The sequence below is a fragment of the Stegodyphus dumicola genome, chromosome X1, assembly GCF_044657685.1.
Source record: "Stegodyphus dumicola isolate Sdum_Otavi_A_Nest chromosome X1, ASM4465768v1".
Classification (NCBI taxonomy): Eukaryota; Metazoa; Arthropoda; class Arachnida; order Araneae; family Eresidae; genus Stegodyphus; species Stegodyphus dumicola.
The window spans coordinates 227790681-227805548 of record NC_140780.1 but is presented as its reverse complement, the minus strand read 5'-3'; the positions used below and the strand labels follow the sequence as shown (position 1 = coordinate 227805548).

Genomic DNA, 14868 nt, shown 5'->3' with positions numbered 1-14868 from the left:
ACACTATTGACTTCTACTTACGAACTGCATCATTAAATGAACACATATTAAGTTATACTAGCAAACACATATGTTTACATAGAAATAATTAAGAAAAATTAGTATCTAGGCTTCTTTCTGGAGTTTTAAGTCAAGTTTCTACACAGTTACAACCATAATGGTTTATGTTCAGTCACAAACTTCGAAGGAGATCATTTTTACATGCAAGTCCTGGCATAGTTCATGTCACATAAAAGTTTTTTCAAGGTCTGCTTAGTTAGGAGATCAGTGAGATTGTCGATGGATGGCACATGATCAAATACAATCACATTTTCTTTCACTAGCTCTCTCAGAAAATGAAATTTAATATCGATATAAATAAAAAAAACATCTTACTTCTTTGGTTCTTGGCTAGGAATATTGCTCCCTGGTTGTCGACTAGCACTTTTTGAGGTGAAGCAGCTAATTCACTACAGATTTCCTTGATCAAGTTTTTAATCCATAGGACTTCCTTGGCAGTGTAATACATCGCCACATACTCTGATTCTGTTGACGATAAAGCTGTTGTGGGTTGCTTCTTGCTCGAACATGAGATTGGAGCACCTGCGAGTAGCATTATATAACCATTGTAAGATTTATGGTCAGTTCTGTCACCTCCCCAGTCAGCATCTGAGTAGACTTGAAGTGGCTCACCTGTCTTCTGGAATCTCAACTTTCTGTGTCGTGTTCCCTTTAGGTACCTTAAAATGTGCTTCACACCCCTCCAGTGTTCTTCAGTGTGTTTTTCATTAAATTGGCTCATGAAGGTGGAAGAATAAGCCATGTCTGGATGAGTACCACAAGTCAGATAAAGGAGACTTCCTATAGCTTATCTGTAAGGGATTTCCTTGCTGTTTTCTTTAATTTCCTCCCACTGCTGCTCATCTACCTTCTTATATTTTATTCTGGGGTCCAATGGTGTAGATGCACATTTTGCTTCAGTTACTTTAAATGTTTCTAGGAACTCTGAATACATAAACGATTTGATCTAGTGTGTATGATCCATTTTCTTCTTTGCATATTTGCATGGATAAGATCTGGCTTGCAGGACCTAGGTCCTTGACATTGAACCTTTTCTTGATGCTTTCCTTGAATTCAGTTATCTCTAGCATGTTTCCAACTATCAGGAGGTCATCAACATAAACTCTAATTATGATGTTCTTCTCATGACAAAAGTAAATACAAGGGTCTGCACTTGATCTTTTCAATCCATACTGGATCAGGAAGTTGGTCAAGCAAGTATTCCATGCACGTCCTGTTTGTCGAAGACCATAAATGCTTTTCTTCAGGTGGCAGGCAAGGTGTTCTTTCCCTTTCTTAATGCAGCCTTCTGGCTGTGCCATATATATGTCCTCTTTTAGAATTCCATTAAGGGTATGCAGCTGTCACATCCATTTGGTGAACCTCTAGCTTTTTCTCTGCAGCTATGGCAAGCAGTAACCTTATAGATTTAAGTTTGATGACTGGTGAAAAGGTGTCTTGAAAGGCCACTCCGGGTATTTGCAGATAGCCTTTTGCCACCAATATAGCATTGAATTTTGCTTAGTTCCCAATCCTGTCTTTTTTTCTTACGAAACAACCATCTGGATGGTATTACCTTGGCTCCTGGTGGTTTAGTAGCTAGTTTCCATGTTTGAGCTCGAGTGAAGTTCTGAATTTCTTCCTCCATGGCTTTTAACCACATGTCAGCTTCGGGTAATTTCAGGACATCTTTTAGAATTACTGGGTGTTTCTTTCAGATTGTTGTATCTCTTGGGCATCGTACAGATAAAAATCATTGAAACGTTTAGGAATTTTATTGTTTCTTTTTTCACCTCTCTCACTCCCATGGGTAGAATTTCTGGCTGCTGCTTCAACTTCAAGGTCTAGGTTGTTAAGAACGTCTTGTATTTGTGTAACTGATTGACCTTCATCTTTGTAATCTGGAGTATTTTCAAGCTGTAGGTCTGGACATCCTTCAGAATATTGGTCAATCGTATCTGTATTTAGACATTGGGTTTCATCCAAGTCATTTACATCAGGAGTTATGTGATCTAGAGATGAGTCACAAGCTTCTGTCACAGGTAGGTTCAAGGAATATTCTGATTCAAAGTCTTCAATTTTAAGAGTAGCATCTTCTGCAGGATTGTCACACCTGCTTAGTTTTAGGGGGAAAACATTTTCTTCAAAAATGACATCTCTGCTGACAAAAAAAAGTTTCTTCTTCAGGACATACAATTTGTAGCCCTTAACGTCTTTAGGATAGTCCACAAAAACATATTCTGTAGCTTTAGGATCAAGCTTGCTTCCTCTTTAGTGTGAGCGAACATGACTCCAGGCTCTGCATCTGAAAACTATGAAGTGGTCTGTTTCGCTTCCAGATCCTGACCATCTTACTTCTGGAATATCACCATCAATTGCCATAGATGGGCGCTTGTTGTGGAGATAGGCCGCAGTGGCCATTGCTTCAGCCCAAAACCTGTGATCTGCTCTGGACTCTATAAGTAAGCATCTTGTCGTGTTTATCAATGTTTGGTTCAGTCTTTTGGCAAGACCATTTTGTTGGGGTGTGTCAGGTACAGTTAGTTGTCTTTGGATCCCATGCGCAGCAAGGTATTTGTCAAACTTTTCACTTATATATTCCACACAATTGTCATTTCTCAGTAATTTGATTTTTCTGTTTTGGAGATTTTCTACCATGCAACGGTACTCCTCAAATTTTTCTAGTACTTCACTTTTGGCTTTCATAGAGAATGGCGTGGTATAGTGAGAAAATTCTTCCATGAAAGTCACAAAGTAAATTGAGCCTCCAAAGGAAGGGGCAGAAATTTTACCAACATCTGAATATATAACTCCTAGGATGTTTTTAGCTTTTGTACTAGCGGCCTTTGGAAATTTCTTCTTTTTAATTTTTCTCTGGATACAGACTCGACAAAGTTCATTTACTAATACTATTGATTTCAGGTTTCTGCCGATGGGGATAATATTTTTTGTTGTACAAGAGTGTGGATGACCACGTCTACGATGCAACAAGTCAGCACTTTGTTTTCGTGACGTAGGCAGTTATCATATTTTCTTCGATTATGTAGTCTTCCTTTTGAAGAGTGTCTCTATTGTTACCAATCACTTTGGCTTTTCCTGCAGCAAATTCTACTTTTAAGCCTCTTTCTTCAATTCTACCAATGGATAATAGATTTCCTCCTAGTTCTGGAACATATAGGATATTTTCACGTTTTTTTCTCCATCTTCTTCTCCAACAGAAAATGAAATATTTCCAATTCCAGTGACCTTTATTCTTTCTGAATTAGCAACTTCAACTTCAGATGTGTACTTCTTAAGGTCTGAGAATTTTCTTTTATCAGAGGTCATGTGTTCTGTAGCTCCACTGTCTAAAATCCACAGATTACTTTTCCTTGATTTTTCTTCATTTGCCAGAAGTGCAATGCTTGTCTTGAGGTCAACTGCAGTTTTGGCACAGTTTTGGTTCTAATATTTGGCTTCTTCACAATTTTTAGAGATGTGCCCCATTGGCCACAGCTGAAGCATTTAGTGTTTAGTGTACTTGGGTAAACCCTGTCTATTCATCAATTTAAAATACTTAAACAGGGAAAAAAAAATATAGAACATTCCTGAATTTATTGCTAATAAAAAAATTATTATATACAGATTGTTTTCAGATATAGTATGAGGGATCTAACTTTCAGAAGCTCTTTTAAAGGGCATTTGAAAATTAGGAAGGCGAAGGAAAGCAATGTAAATATAAGAGAAGCAATTCAATTTGGAATTTTAAATTAATCAAAGTTTAACTTCAAATTGGTAATAATATGAAAAGAAATGGTCAATAACTTTCAAGAATATCTGACAGAAATCTTTCTTTTTACAATAAAAATATTTTAGCTGTTTTAAGAAAAGGCCTGTAATGCTCTCAAAAAGCACAACAGCATTTATTACCATTAACACCAAGCTGAGATTGAATTTCAAATAATTTAAAGCTTCAGTGGTTATCTTCCATCTATATTCCTTTCCTTTAATCAGAAACATTGAGCCATTGACATTCAATGTATCTGAAGTCTTCCCTATCTGTCATTTAGCCTTTTAACAGCATACTTTTTCACGGGTTTTCCAAATGCAAGCTTCTTCTAGTTGGTGGCAAAATTTTTATGTGAAGAGCTTGTTCTTCATGATACACTTTGGCTGAACTCTCATTCATTATATGTCTTCCAAAATGATTCTGAATATAAGGAACATTCCACCTACTTCAGTGTTGCATGACACTTTATACCTATGAATTCTTTCCACCTGTCAGCAAATGCTACTAAAATAGCAACCTTTATAAAAATAAATAATTTGATTTTCTTAATAAATACCAACTTAATGTTCACAATCAGCTTGAAGGCCAGGATCTTTGTTGAAATTGCAGTATACTGCAATTTGACATAAAGATGATGAACAATTAAAATCCATTTCATCCGTTCCAATTTCGGCCATCTGTCAACAGCTTTTCATATCAAGTTATTCAAGCGCGAGAAAATATCCACATGACTCAAACTATGTACTGATTCAACGATCACTTGGCAAATTTGGTGTGCTGATAAGCCTCACTTTTATGAAACTGAAGAGTGACAATCGATTGCTAGAATGTTCAACAGAACTGATAACTTAAAACTAGCAGAATAAGGAGTTCTTTTTTGTTCATGCATCATTTACTGTGCAGCAAAAATTAAGGACTGCACTGTAATAGTAAAAGCGAGAATGAAATTGAGGAGATAAATCTCTAGTGATTCCTACCTACTAGTTGCTGGGTGTTCAGTTAACACTGGCTGTCTGATCTATGTTCGAATTCCAGCTCACTGCATGTCCACTTTCATGGTTTTCTCCATGTGCAACTTATACACAAGCCAGTTTCCTTAGAAAGTCTTGCACAAAGGCATCGCTCTCCTTAGGCAGAGAGCCATGGTGTACTTTGCTATATTCAAGTAACAAAGCAACTTCTTATGATTACTTGAGAATATTTAACTCAATTAAGAACCAGAATTAAATTCACCACCCTATTCCCAAAGCGCCATATGATGCACATGTGCAAAAATTCGGAAAACTAATAAACAAAAAGTACTGGCATCCAAACTGCCCTTTCATTCTACAATACTCTTACCACTACTTTTGCCACTTACCGTCAGCTCGTCCGACACATCGTAGAAGGAAGGCTTTGCCAACCTTGAACTCTCAATATTTAAAATATATACATATACGAATCATTTCATCTAAAAGTACATACTGATAAAAAATTAGCTGCTAAAATGCTAGAAAAAGAAACAAGAAAACAAGGTCACCTGGTAAAGAATACAATTTGCTGAGCTCTTGCATTTGCATTAACTAATCGTGGAAGTTTTCTTTTAGTTTCATATCACAAGAATCACCTGCAAGAGAACCTTTCAAAGGACATACTTATCTTGGATATAAAATCATTAGTCGGCGAGATATTCATTAAATAGTTATTTTCATGCCAATTGCCAATTGCTAGACAGAGCTCTCTGCTTTTTGTAGATGCCTGGTCTTCTTACAAAAATCAGGATTTGACTAAGAAATCTGTCAGAAAAATTTTCAAACTCCTCAAGTGTTCCCTCATAAAACTATACCTTTAATTCAACCTCTTGATAGGTATCAATTTCGAATTTAGGAAAACATTGGAAATTTTCTGATATTGCAATAACTGTGCAAGTTTGAAGTGATTTATTTGAATAGAATAATATCTTCAAATTAAAAATCAGCTATCGTTACAAATCAGTTATTATAATTACAATCAGTTATCATCGCCTAGCTACATAAACATAAAAAAGTGCTTCTGGTAATCATATTTTGTATAGAAAGTAAGAAAATTCTGGTAAATTTATGCTTTGTAAACAAACTGAAATTATTTTGCAGTTGTGAAACTTGTAATTTGATTCAATTCAATAAATGCAGCTGGATTTGTACAACATAACAGTTCTTTGACCTTTTTCCCTCTACACTTATCTATACCATACATTCAAACCATAGTCAGAATATTTATTATCATGTAAAATGCGTATTATTTCTATCATGTTAGAATACCTAGAATGAGACAGTTTTGTATAATAGCATGACATACAAAGATTTTTATTCTAACTTAGTTTTTCAACTGAACTTCAATCACTCCAGTTTAATTTTTCATTTCTGTTACTATGTATTGAGAGCCAAAATATGTATCTATCGAATTTTCTAACTTTATTTATTACTTAATGTTTTTGATGCAATATATTAATCATCTTGATGGTTTTTCAAGTTTTCAAAACAGTATTTATCTAAAATCGGAAAGTTGTCAAGCCTATATAATATTAGCAGCTATATAAGTATTAGCATTTTTCATTAATACGTAGTTCTATAAAAGAAGTTTATCTCTCCCTCTCTCTAGATATATATAAACATTCTCTAACAAAAAGAAATATTATGAATACTATATCTCTTTTGATAATATTTAAATATTACATGAAATTAAACACTCACTGAAGGGTAAAAGGGTGATTAATTATGAAAAGTCAGAAACAGCAAGATGTTTTCAATAATGGCACAAAATTAGATTCTCAACAAAAGCACTGGGGTAAAAAGTAAGGCACTCTGATTTTATACAATTTATAGGTAAAGAAGTTGTGATTTTCCCAAACTGCTACATATTAATATGTTTTTATCGAGCAAAAAAAAAAAAAAAAAAAAAAAAAAAAAACTTGAATAGAAAAATATTTTTTAAATACACACAAAAATTCAAATGTATGAAGCTTTCATGCATATAATGCTTTTTAAACCCCATTTCATTGATTCAGATAGAATAACACGCTGAACAGATATTAATTTAAAAGTCAAACAACAATAATCAGCGTTATATTTTCAAATTTTCACAGGACTAGTTTCGATGGTTTTACTGAACCATTATCCTCAGCTCTGCAAACACAAATGAATGTGATAAGATATAGTGATTAAATAAGATAAGTTAAGAAAGACTGGACAGGAGTTAAGCTGCTGGCATACAAGCTCCTGGACAGGAGTTAAACTACTATCTCAACACACCAAAAGCACACTCTGGTTTTAGAAAATTATAACACTTCTGTTGTCATTTCCATCAATTAGCTATAAATGCACATATTTTACAGAAATTTAACTTTCGTTTATTCTCCTATCAATAAAATTCCGAGTTCTATACTCAAGGACCCCATTCCGGATATGAATTCCTGGGGGATTTACAGAATTCATTGCCAGTGTGGTTTAATTTATATTGGTCAAACTAAGAAAGCCTTAAAACTGCAAGTTAAGGAACATGAGACATATGTTAGAAAAAAGGAAACACAGAAGTCTTCTGTTGCCCAGCACTGTTGGTCCTAAAATCACACTTTCAATTACCATAAGCAATCTTAAGGTAATAATGCATATTACTAATTGTGTAAGGTTTATCCTACGTTTCTAACAGTTAATTTTACTTAAAGCTACTTTCTTGTCCTTCCTAATTTCAGCTTACAATTTCCTACCAAAATGTGTTTGCAGAATCGCATTTAATGCAAATGAGTAAGAGTGGTATTTAAGTCGAAGTTCCACTGACTTCAAGAGCCTCAGAGTTTCTGACAAGCGCTTTTGGCTACATCTCTCCCCAAGCTATTACTACGCTCGGCCCTTGATAGCTTCACTAACTTATTCGATATTTTGGGGCCAACTACTTATAATTTTGATAGCTTTGGCTATATCTTTTCAGTTAAGCATTAGTTAAGTTTTATTTCTGATTACTTTGAGTTCAAGCCCAAGTGGAGGCTTTGCTGTATGCTCTGAGAAAGGAGCCGAGTGTTTAATTCTTATTTTGAATAATAAAGAGTAAATAACCCTTCTTGAGTTTATCATATGACTTATCAAGTAGAAGTATTTACAGACAAGACAATTCATGCATGATACAAGTTAGAGGAGGTTGGCTATCTGAATGATATAAAACAAACAGGCTGGCCAGGATTATCAGTAGAGACTAAAGTTTGCCGCATCACCAAAGGTGCATGTATCAAGCACCTGTATGATAAAAATAAAACCTGTACAGCTTACACACTGATACTCTTTGATGCATTTGTTATGGTAACTGTTATATATATTTCTGAAACCTTAAAGGGATTATGAATCACCCTATGTAAAAGAATTCACTGCTTACTGTATTGCACAAGGAATTTTAAAATACTATTGAACTAAATGGCACAGATGTTAATTCATAATTTACTTACTAGCTAATCCTGCCTTCGTATCATTTGCAATCCCTATTGCTTCTTCTTCAGAATGAAACCTATACATAAAAAGTTTAATTAACTTTTAGCAATAAGTAATCTGTTAATTTTCCACTACAGTTTCAGTAACATTTAAGAATAGTTATCTGTTAATTTTCCACTACAGTTTCAATCGAATATATATTAGAATAAACAATCATAAATATAAAAAAAATATAAAACACTGAGAATAAAACCAAGCTTCAATAATATATTTTACGATGCATAAATACAAGTGTAATGTGCAAGATGTCAAATATATAATAATCATGGCAAAAGCAAAACTGATTATCTATTAGTACATTACAATGGGAACAAAGAAATCTCAACACACATCTTGAGGGGGAAAAAAAAGAATTTCCTAAACATATAAAACTAAATATCTATTTAAAATGCTACCAAAAATTCTTGAAAAAAATACTGTTCTAAACTGAAGAAGAAATTTTCTGTAAAGGTACTATAATCACTCACATAATATTAATTCTTTTTCTTGCACTTTATTTAGTTAAATTATATGCACTAGTATTACTGGCACTTAGTGTTTCACTAAACTTTAAAAATAATTATTAGTATTTTCTTTATTTCCATATAGCATGTTACTGCCATTTCCTCGTAAGCTACTGATAAAAGCCTGTTATACGAAGGAATTGAAGTAATTATTTACTTACTTAAATCCAGCAGTATAATTGGGGGGGGGGAAATAATTACATCCTCAATACATTCATTAGCTCCCTTTAGTCTGGTGTTTCTCAATTTTGCATCCTCTAACGGGCACACTTTTTCACATACCCTCTGTTGGTGTTCTTACAGTTTTTTTTTTTTTTTTTTTTTTTTTTTAAGAAGTGATCTAATGGGGAAGTAATACATCGCAACTGGCTTATTTATTCAAAAGGACCTCTGTGATTATTGTTTTTTCCATGTATTCTTTTTAATAAGCTAGATTCTTCTATTTCCAATCGGAAATAAGGTTTCAAAGACTGGAACAAACTTAAACGGAATTTCCAATCACGAGAATTCTATGTTTCAATACTATGCTTATCTTCAGTGGAAATGCTCTAAAAAATATTAAAGGATGTTGTTTCATAGATGATTTCCTGCATAAAGCAGAAGAATTAGAAAAAGAAAAGAGACAAAATATCTTACGTGCTATAGTAATTTTGTTTTGTGTGAAACATAATTTACCTCTTAGAGGTATGCATGAAACTATTGGCAGTTCAAGTGCAGAAATGTTACTAAACTTAACTGACTTAATAAGTCATTGTGATAGATATATTGCCTGTCATACAGCTAATCAAAGAAATGGATCCATTTCTTACCTGTCTAATAAAGTATATGATGAATTTATTTTGCTCTTTGGTAACCATGTTTGATTTGATATTAATTCTAGGATCAAAGAAAAGGAAAATATTTTTCTTAGATGTTCGCTTGTGCACCAAATGTTTTGCATCCTGAACAACTGTGACAGATTATTAGATATGTGCACATAAAACATGAATTTATATTTATTGAAGAAAGCTTTATAGATTTTATAGAAACAAAAGAGAAAACTGGTAGTGATTTAGTAAAATGAAATTATTTAAAAGTTAAAAAAGAATGGCCTTGACATTCAAATGTTTGAAGTCATGATAATGGGGCCTATATGGCTAGATGGTGCAAAGCTGTCCAAGCCATTATCTGTCGAATAAGTGACATAAGCGACATACAGCCCTTGTTCAGCTCATAGTTTAAACTTGCATTTACACCCGTTTTGAAAACAATATTAAAAGATTACACCGATATATAATAGCCTTCAAGAACAAATGCTGTTAAAGAATTAGATCTACAAATAACTAAAGTACATTGACCTTTAAAATATATGCTATTAATTGGCAAATCTCTGTAGTGAGCTGAAAATAACATTTTAAAGCAAATCAATTTTAAATTGTTATGTTTGTTACCTGCATGGAATTTAACACTGCAAGAAATTGAAAAAATAAATAAAGCCTTGCTGTCAAAAATTATAATTCTCTATGAAGCTGCACACTTAATAGGGGTACTATGTCTTTCACTAGAGGAAATGAGAAAAAATATTTCTGAGCACATTATTCAAAAATGCAAACCTTCAACTTTAGAGATGAATTATCTCATGAGAATTTGGGCAGAAATGAAAATGAAAGGTTAATAAATCAAACTGGGGTGAATCAATTGATATAAACTATAGTTTCCCAGAAAATATACTTTTATAATAGAAATTACAGAAGTGTGTTAGATGTTTTAAACTCACAACTGAAATGGCAATACAAAAAAATTAAATAAAATATTTTCTGACCTTCAGTTTTAATTTATATCATTTAAGTAATTTAAGCAGCTTATAACTTAAAATTTAAATATTGAAATGATATGAATGCTCAAGAAATCCAATCAGTAATATCTAGTTTTAAAAACCATGCTATTTCAATAATTCCAGAAACTAAAGCACCTACAAATTTAGATCTTTGAAAAATAACTCATGATTATAATTTACTTCAATTGTATGCATTTAAATTCAAAACTGTAAGTTATTATGTTTAAATTTGCAAAATGTATTAAGCTATGATTAAATATTGCATAAGAGTTATGGTACAGTAAGTGAACGTTCAGACACGGGTTTATCTGAGATAACAAAAACAACTGGCTTAGCTGACCCACCTCCAAAACTAGCTTTCCCCCATAGAGCAGGGAGTTGAAAAATCTGAACTGCACACATAGTGGAGCTAGGCAATACATGGAACTGACTCTGTTAGCTCGGATAAACTACAGTCTGAATGGTCCTTAGAAGCTTGACTATCCGAAAAGATCAGGAAATGCTGAATTCTGCCTACTTGAAAATTCTGAATATAAGCTCACAAAAAGTGGAATTCACATTTAAAAAAGTCAAATGAATGGGGAAAACTTCTGCTATAAAATTATAAAAACAGTCATTATATTACCAGTTTGAATATCAAAAGCCGACATTTAAAATGATGGAAGATTTCAAACACAAAAAGTGTTTGAGAAAAGCCAGCGTATGTCATGTCAAATCAACATATGTCCTTAAATATGAAAGTTAAACATCTAATACAATCATGAAAGCCCACCAAATGTGAAAGTTGACGCAGATGTCACCAGTCAATATCGATAGAAGTTTAAATGAACTTGTCATTTTTTAATTAGCTAGATAATAATGATATATAAATTACAGATGAAGCATATAAAAAACTCAAATCATTTATCATAATTTTTCACATTACATGGTCATTGTTTATCCATCTTTCAAAGTCAGGTGTCATGTTTTTTTTTTTTTTTTTTTTTGATGCCCCAATTTGGTAATTTTGAAAATACATTACTTCAATGCTATGCCAAATACTAGTCATTTTTTCAAGAGGCGAAAAAAAAAAAACTAATTTCCTTCTTTACAAAAAATAAACCAATCTATCGAGAATTAATCGAATTTGCATTAAACCAAAACAAACTTTTTATCATTGTGTTCTGACATCATGCTTATTCATTATTAATGCTAAATGACACTGTTTAATGACAATTTATACCTGTTAATAGCACTACGAGTTTTATAATGGCATTAAAAAGCTCTCATTTACTATATTTTTTGGAGAGGAAAAATTGCTATATAATTCTAATTATTTCGGTTAGAGCTTTCCGGTTAGTTGGCCTTTTACTATATTATGATTTGAAATAGTTATTTTTAATGAACATAAACGTATACACTCATACTTACTTTATGCTTCGTCAACTACTTTGCTACATGGAATAATGCATGTTTATAACATATACATGATTACACACAATAATGAATGCATTTTATATATATCTCCCCTCCAATAAATAACCTTAACATTGTATAGAAAGCTGTGCATTTACCACTTTGCCTAAGGTTGAAAAATATATAGGCATGCCTCTGGTCTCTTTGCATCCAAAAGCGATGACACTGGGAAGCTGATGTAGCATTGGGTGTGAAAGAGATCAAATTTAAGAAGTCCATCATCCTTAGAGTGGAAGGGACTAAACGATGGTTTACCATCTTTTCCAGTAACCTGCACATGCAACTCGTGTGATGGGCCAATAATTATAAATATTCTTTGGGTCTTTGCCTGGCTTAGATATGGAAGAAAACCACTACAGTTTTTCTTCATGCGCTGGAAAAGGTATACTCCTTCCACACTCAATTGTAAAGAGTGAGAACACCAGCCAAGGACCTACAGGAAAGATGTTTCAGAATTTCATAACTGACAATGTAGAGTTGGCGTGTTCTTTTTGGTAGCATACAATGTTGACTCTATGTAGAAGATTAAGTAGCAAATACTATGTCTTTGAAGAATAAATACTGCAGAAGAAGGTTTAAATAACCATTTTATTTGAGCCAAAATAAACAGAGTCACACACTTGGTGCTCACAATTTAACAACACTTGTGGATAACTAAATTTAACAGAAAATAAAAATGTAACAAATCGCTAATAAATGTGAATGACTAACGACTGAGGTCCTTAGCTTAACTAACGCTAAATCACCTGCAACAAAGCCAAGTCAAGGAATATCAGTACAAATCTGGAGGGTATCTAACACCGACTAGAGAGCTAATTTCAAACACACAGCATAAACTCGGAACTAACTCTGCTACTACTCTTCTCAAACTCTTGAAATGCAGCTTAAATACTGTTTCTGAAACACATTTAGATTAGCATACTACGCCATTAAAAATTTACATTCCGTCAGAAAACTGAAATCAGAAGAGAAAGGAAAGTAAAACTAAAAAATAATTGGTTAGAATAAAATAGTTTGTACAGAACAATCTGGACCCAGACTAGACCTATGTGTTTTCAACATAGCTCTCTTCAGTTCAAATATAGTAAAATTGCTATTATAATAGTATAGTAAAATTGCTATCTGAGTTGGCAGAGCTGAATACAATGGGAATTTTCAACAAGTGACGCTTTGCAGAAAGAAACACAGGTGGGTAATTGCTGCCATTTGAAACGGCAGCAAAGGTATCGCTTGTGGTATTCGCTATTTCTTCTGCTGCACTGTTCACTTGACCATCTTTTTGAGGAAAAGAAAATAAGTGGTTTTTATACAAATCACACACTTTTCTAACTTTCTTCCAAACCTGTTTACTGGGTGTACAGAATGAAATTCCAGAAGTGGGGTACCTGCAATACACACACCAAACTTTTCTTTGTGCTCAAAGAGTTTCTTGGTGATCACAGTTCCACCATGGTTTGGGAAATTTTGGTAACCTTGTTGAGATCATAGGTGTAGAGATAATAGCTGCCAGAATAATAATTTCATAATGGCTCTCACTGCATCATCGATCGGCTCATTTTTTACTGCTTCTTCAGTGATCTTTGCCAGGCAAGAGAAGAGCTATCAGGTATAAATCAAGGGGATCTTGACATGTCATTTACCCCTTCTCTAGCAAGAGATATAAAAATGGGGAAATGATCACTATTATAAAGATCATTCCCTACACTAAATGTGGAAAGGGAAAAACTACTACACTTAATGTAAAAGTGATGGAGAATAGATGGCAAGATTGAGGGCGTGAAGTGGGCTTGTGGAAATAGGTATCCTGTCTATTACTGAGGAGAAGAAGGCCATGATCCTCGATCATTTGCTCAGTTTGTTTTCCTCCAGTGTCAAGTATTTGAATTAGTATTCGTCTTCCTCAAGTGTCCGGTATTCCTCAAGTATTTGTGTCCTTACTTCCCCAGAGCGTACTGTGAGCGTTAAAGTCTGTCTTCCCATTATGATGGCAGCTATTCTATTAAATTATCCAAATCTCATTAATCGACACATTACTTTGGAGGCAAACTGACACAGAAACTGAAATCAAACTCCTTATATTTACCTGAATGGTAATAGCTTGAAGGCTTTTTGTTAAATGAAATGAATCGAGGGATAGTCAGGTAACCATATCTCCATTCGCATGCTCAACTACAAGACTGTCTTTCATGACAAATGTAAACCTCTGAAGCTTAATTTTTTCTCTGGCTTCAGGAGAGTTTTCTGCACAGCCAAACATACAGGATGATATTTATCAATCAAATCTTTCATGTAAACAAGATTTTGGTGGAAGACGCGACAATTCCATGGAGCGAAAGTGGCCATTATGGATAATGTTCACTTTTCCAGTGCTCTGTTTTTGTTTTACATGGAAAGAAGGTGCCTCAGTATGCCCAAACCCTCTTCCACATCGGTATCAGAGTTTAACTATTCAGAATTGATGCATCCCAAAGCAGCTCACACTTGAATTCCTGGGACACATTGAAATTTCTTTTTCTTTATTATTCTCAGTTTCGTTTCATTTGTATCTTTGTAGTATAATATTATGGAAATACCATAATCTGTCTTCTGTGTTTTGTTTTGTTGCATTTTTTTAGCTACTTATAATGCCAATTGATTTCAAAGCACTGGCATAAGATATATTTTTCTGTGGCTGCATAGCCATCATTAATTTTCTAGCTTCAACATATGAAAAATTCTTAGTTATTTTTGTGGTCTGTACCTCCTCTTCTTATTTCTATTGTGAAAGCTGTGTGCTCCTCTCTGCAGTTT

General features: G+C 33.6%; 1 protein-coding gene across 9 annotated transcripts in view; it reads right to left on the bottom strand.

Moving 5' to 3' along the window:
* Positions 1-14868, bottom strand: part of Ssadh (succinic semialdehyde dehydrogenase) — a 275075-nt gene that overhangs the window by 18062 nt on the left and 242145 nt on the right. For all 9 annotated transcript variants that reach the window (XR_015038809.1, XM_085808726.1, XM_085808725.1 and 6 more), the window contains one exon: positions 8262-8320. Coding sequence is in view for 8 of the 9 variants with exons in the window: in XM_085808726.1 (XP_085664852.1) it covers positions 8262-8320 (59 nt within the window). In the remaining variant the exon portion in view is untranslated. The remainder of the gene's footprint in view (positions 1-8261; positions 8321-14868) is intronic.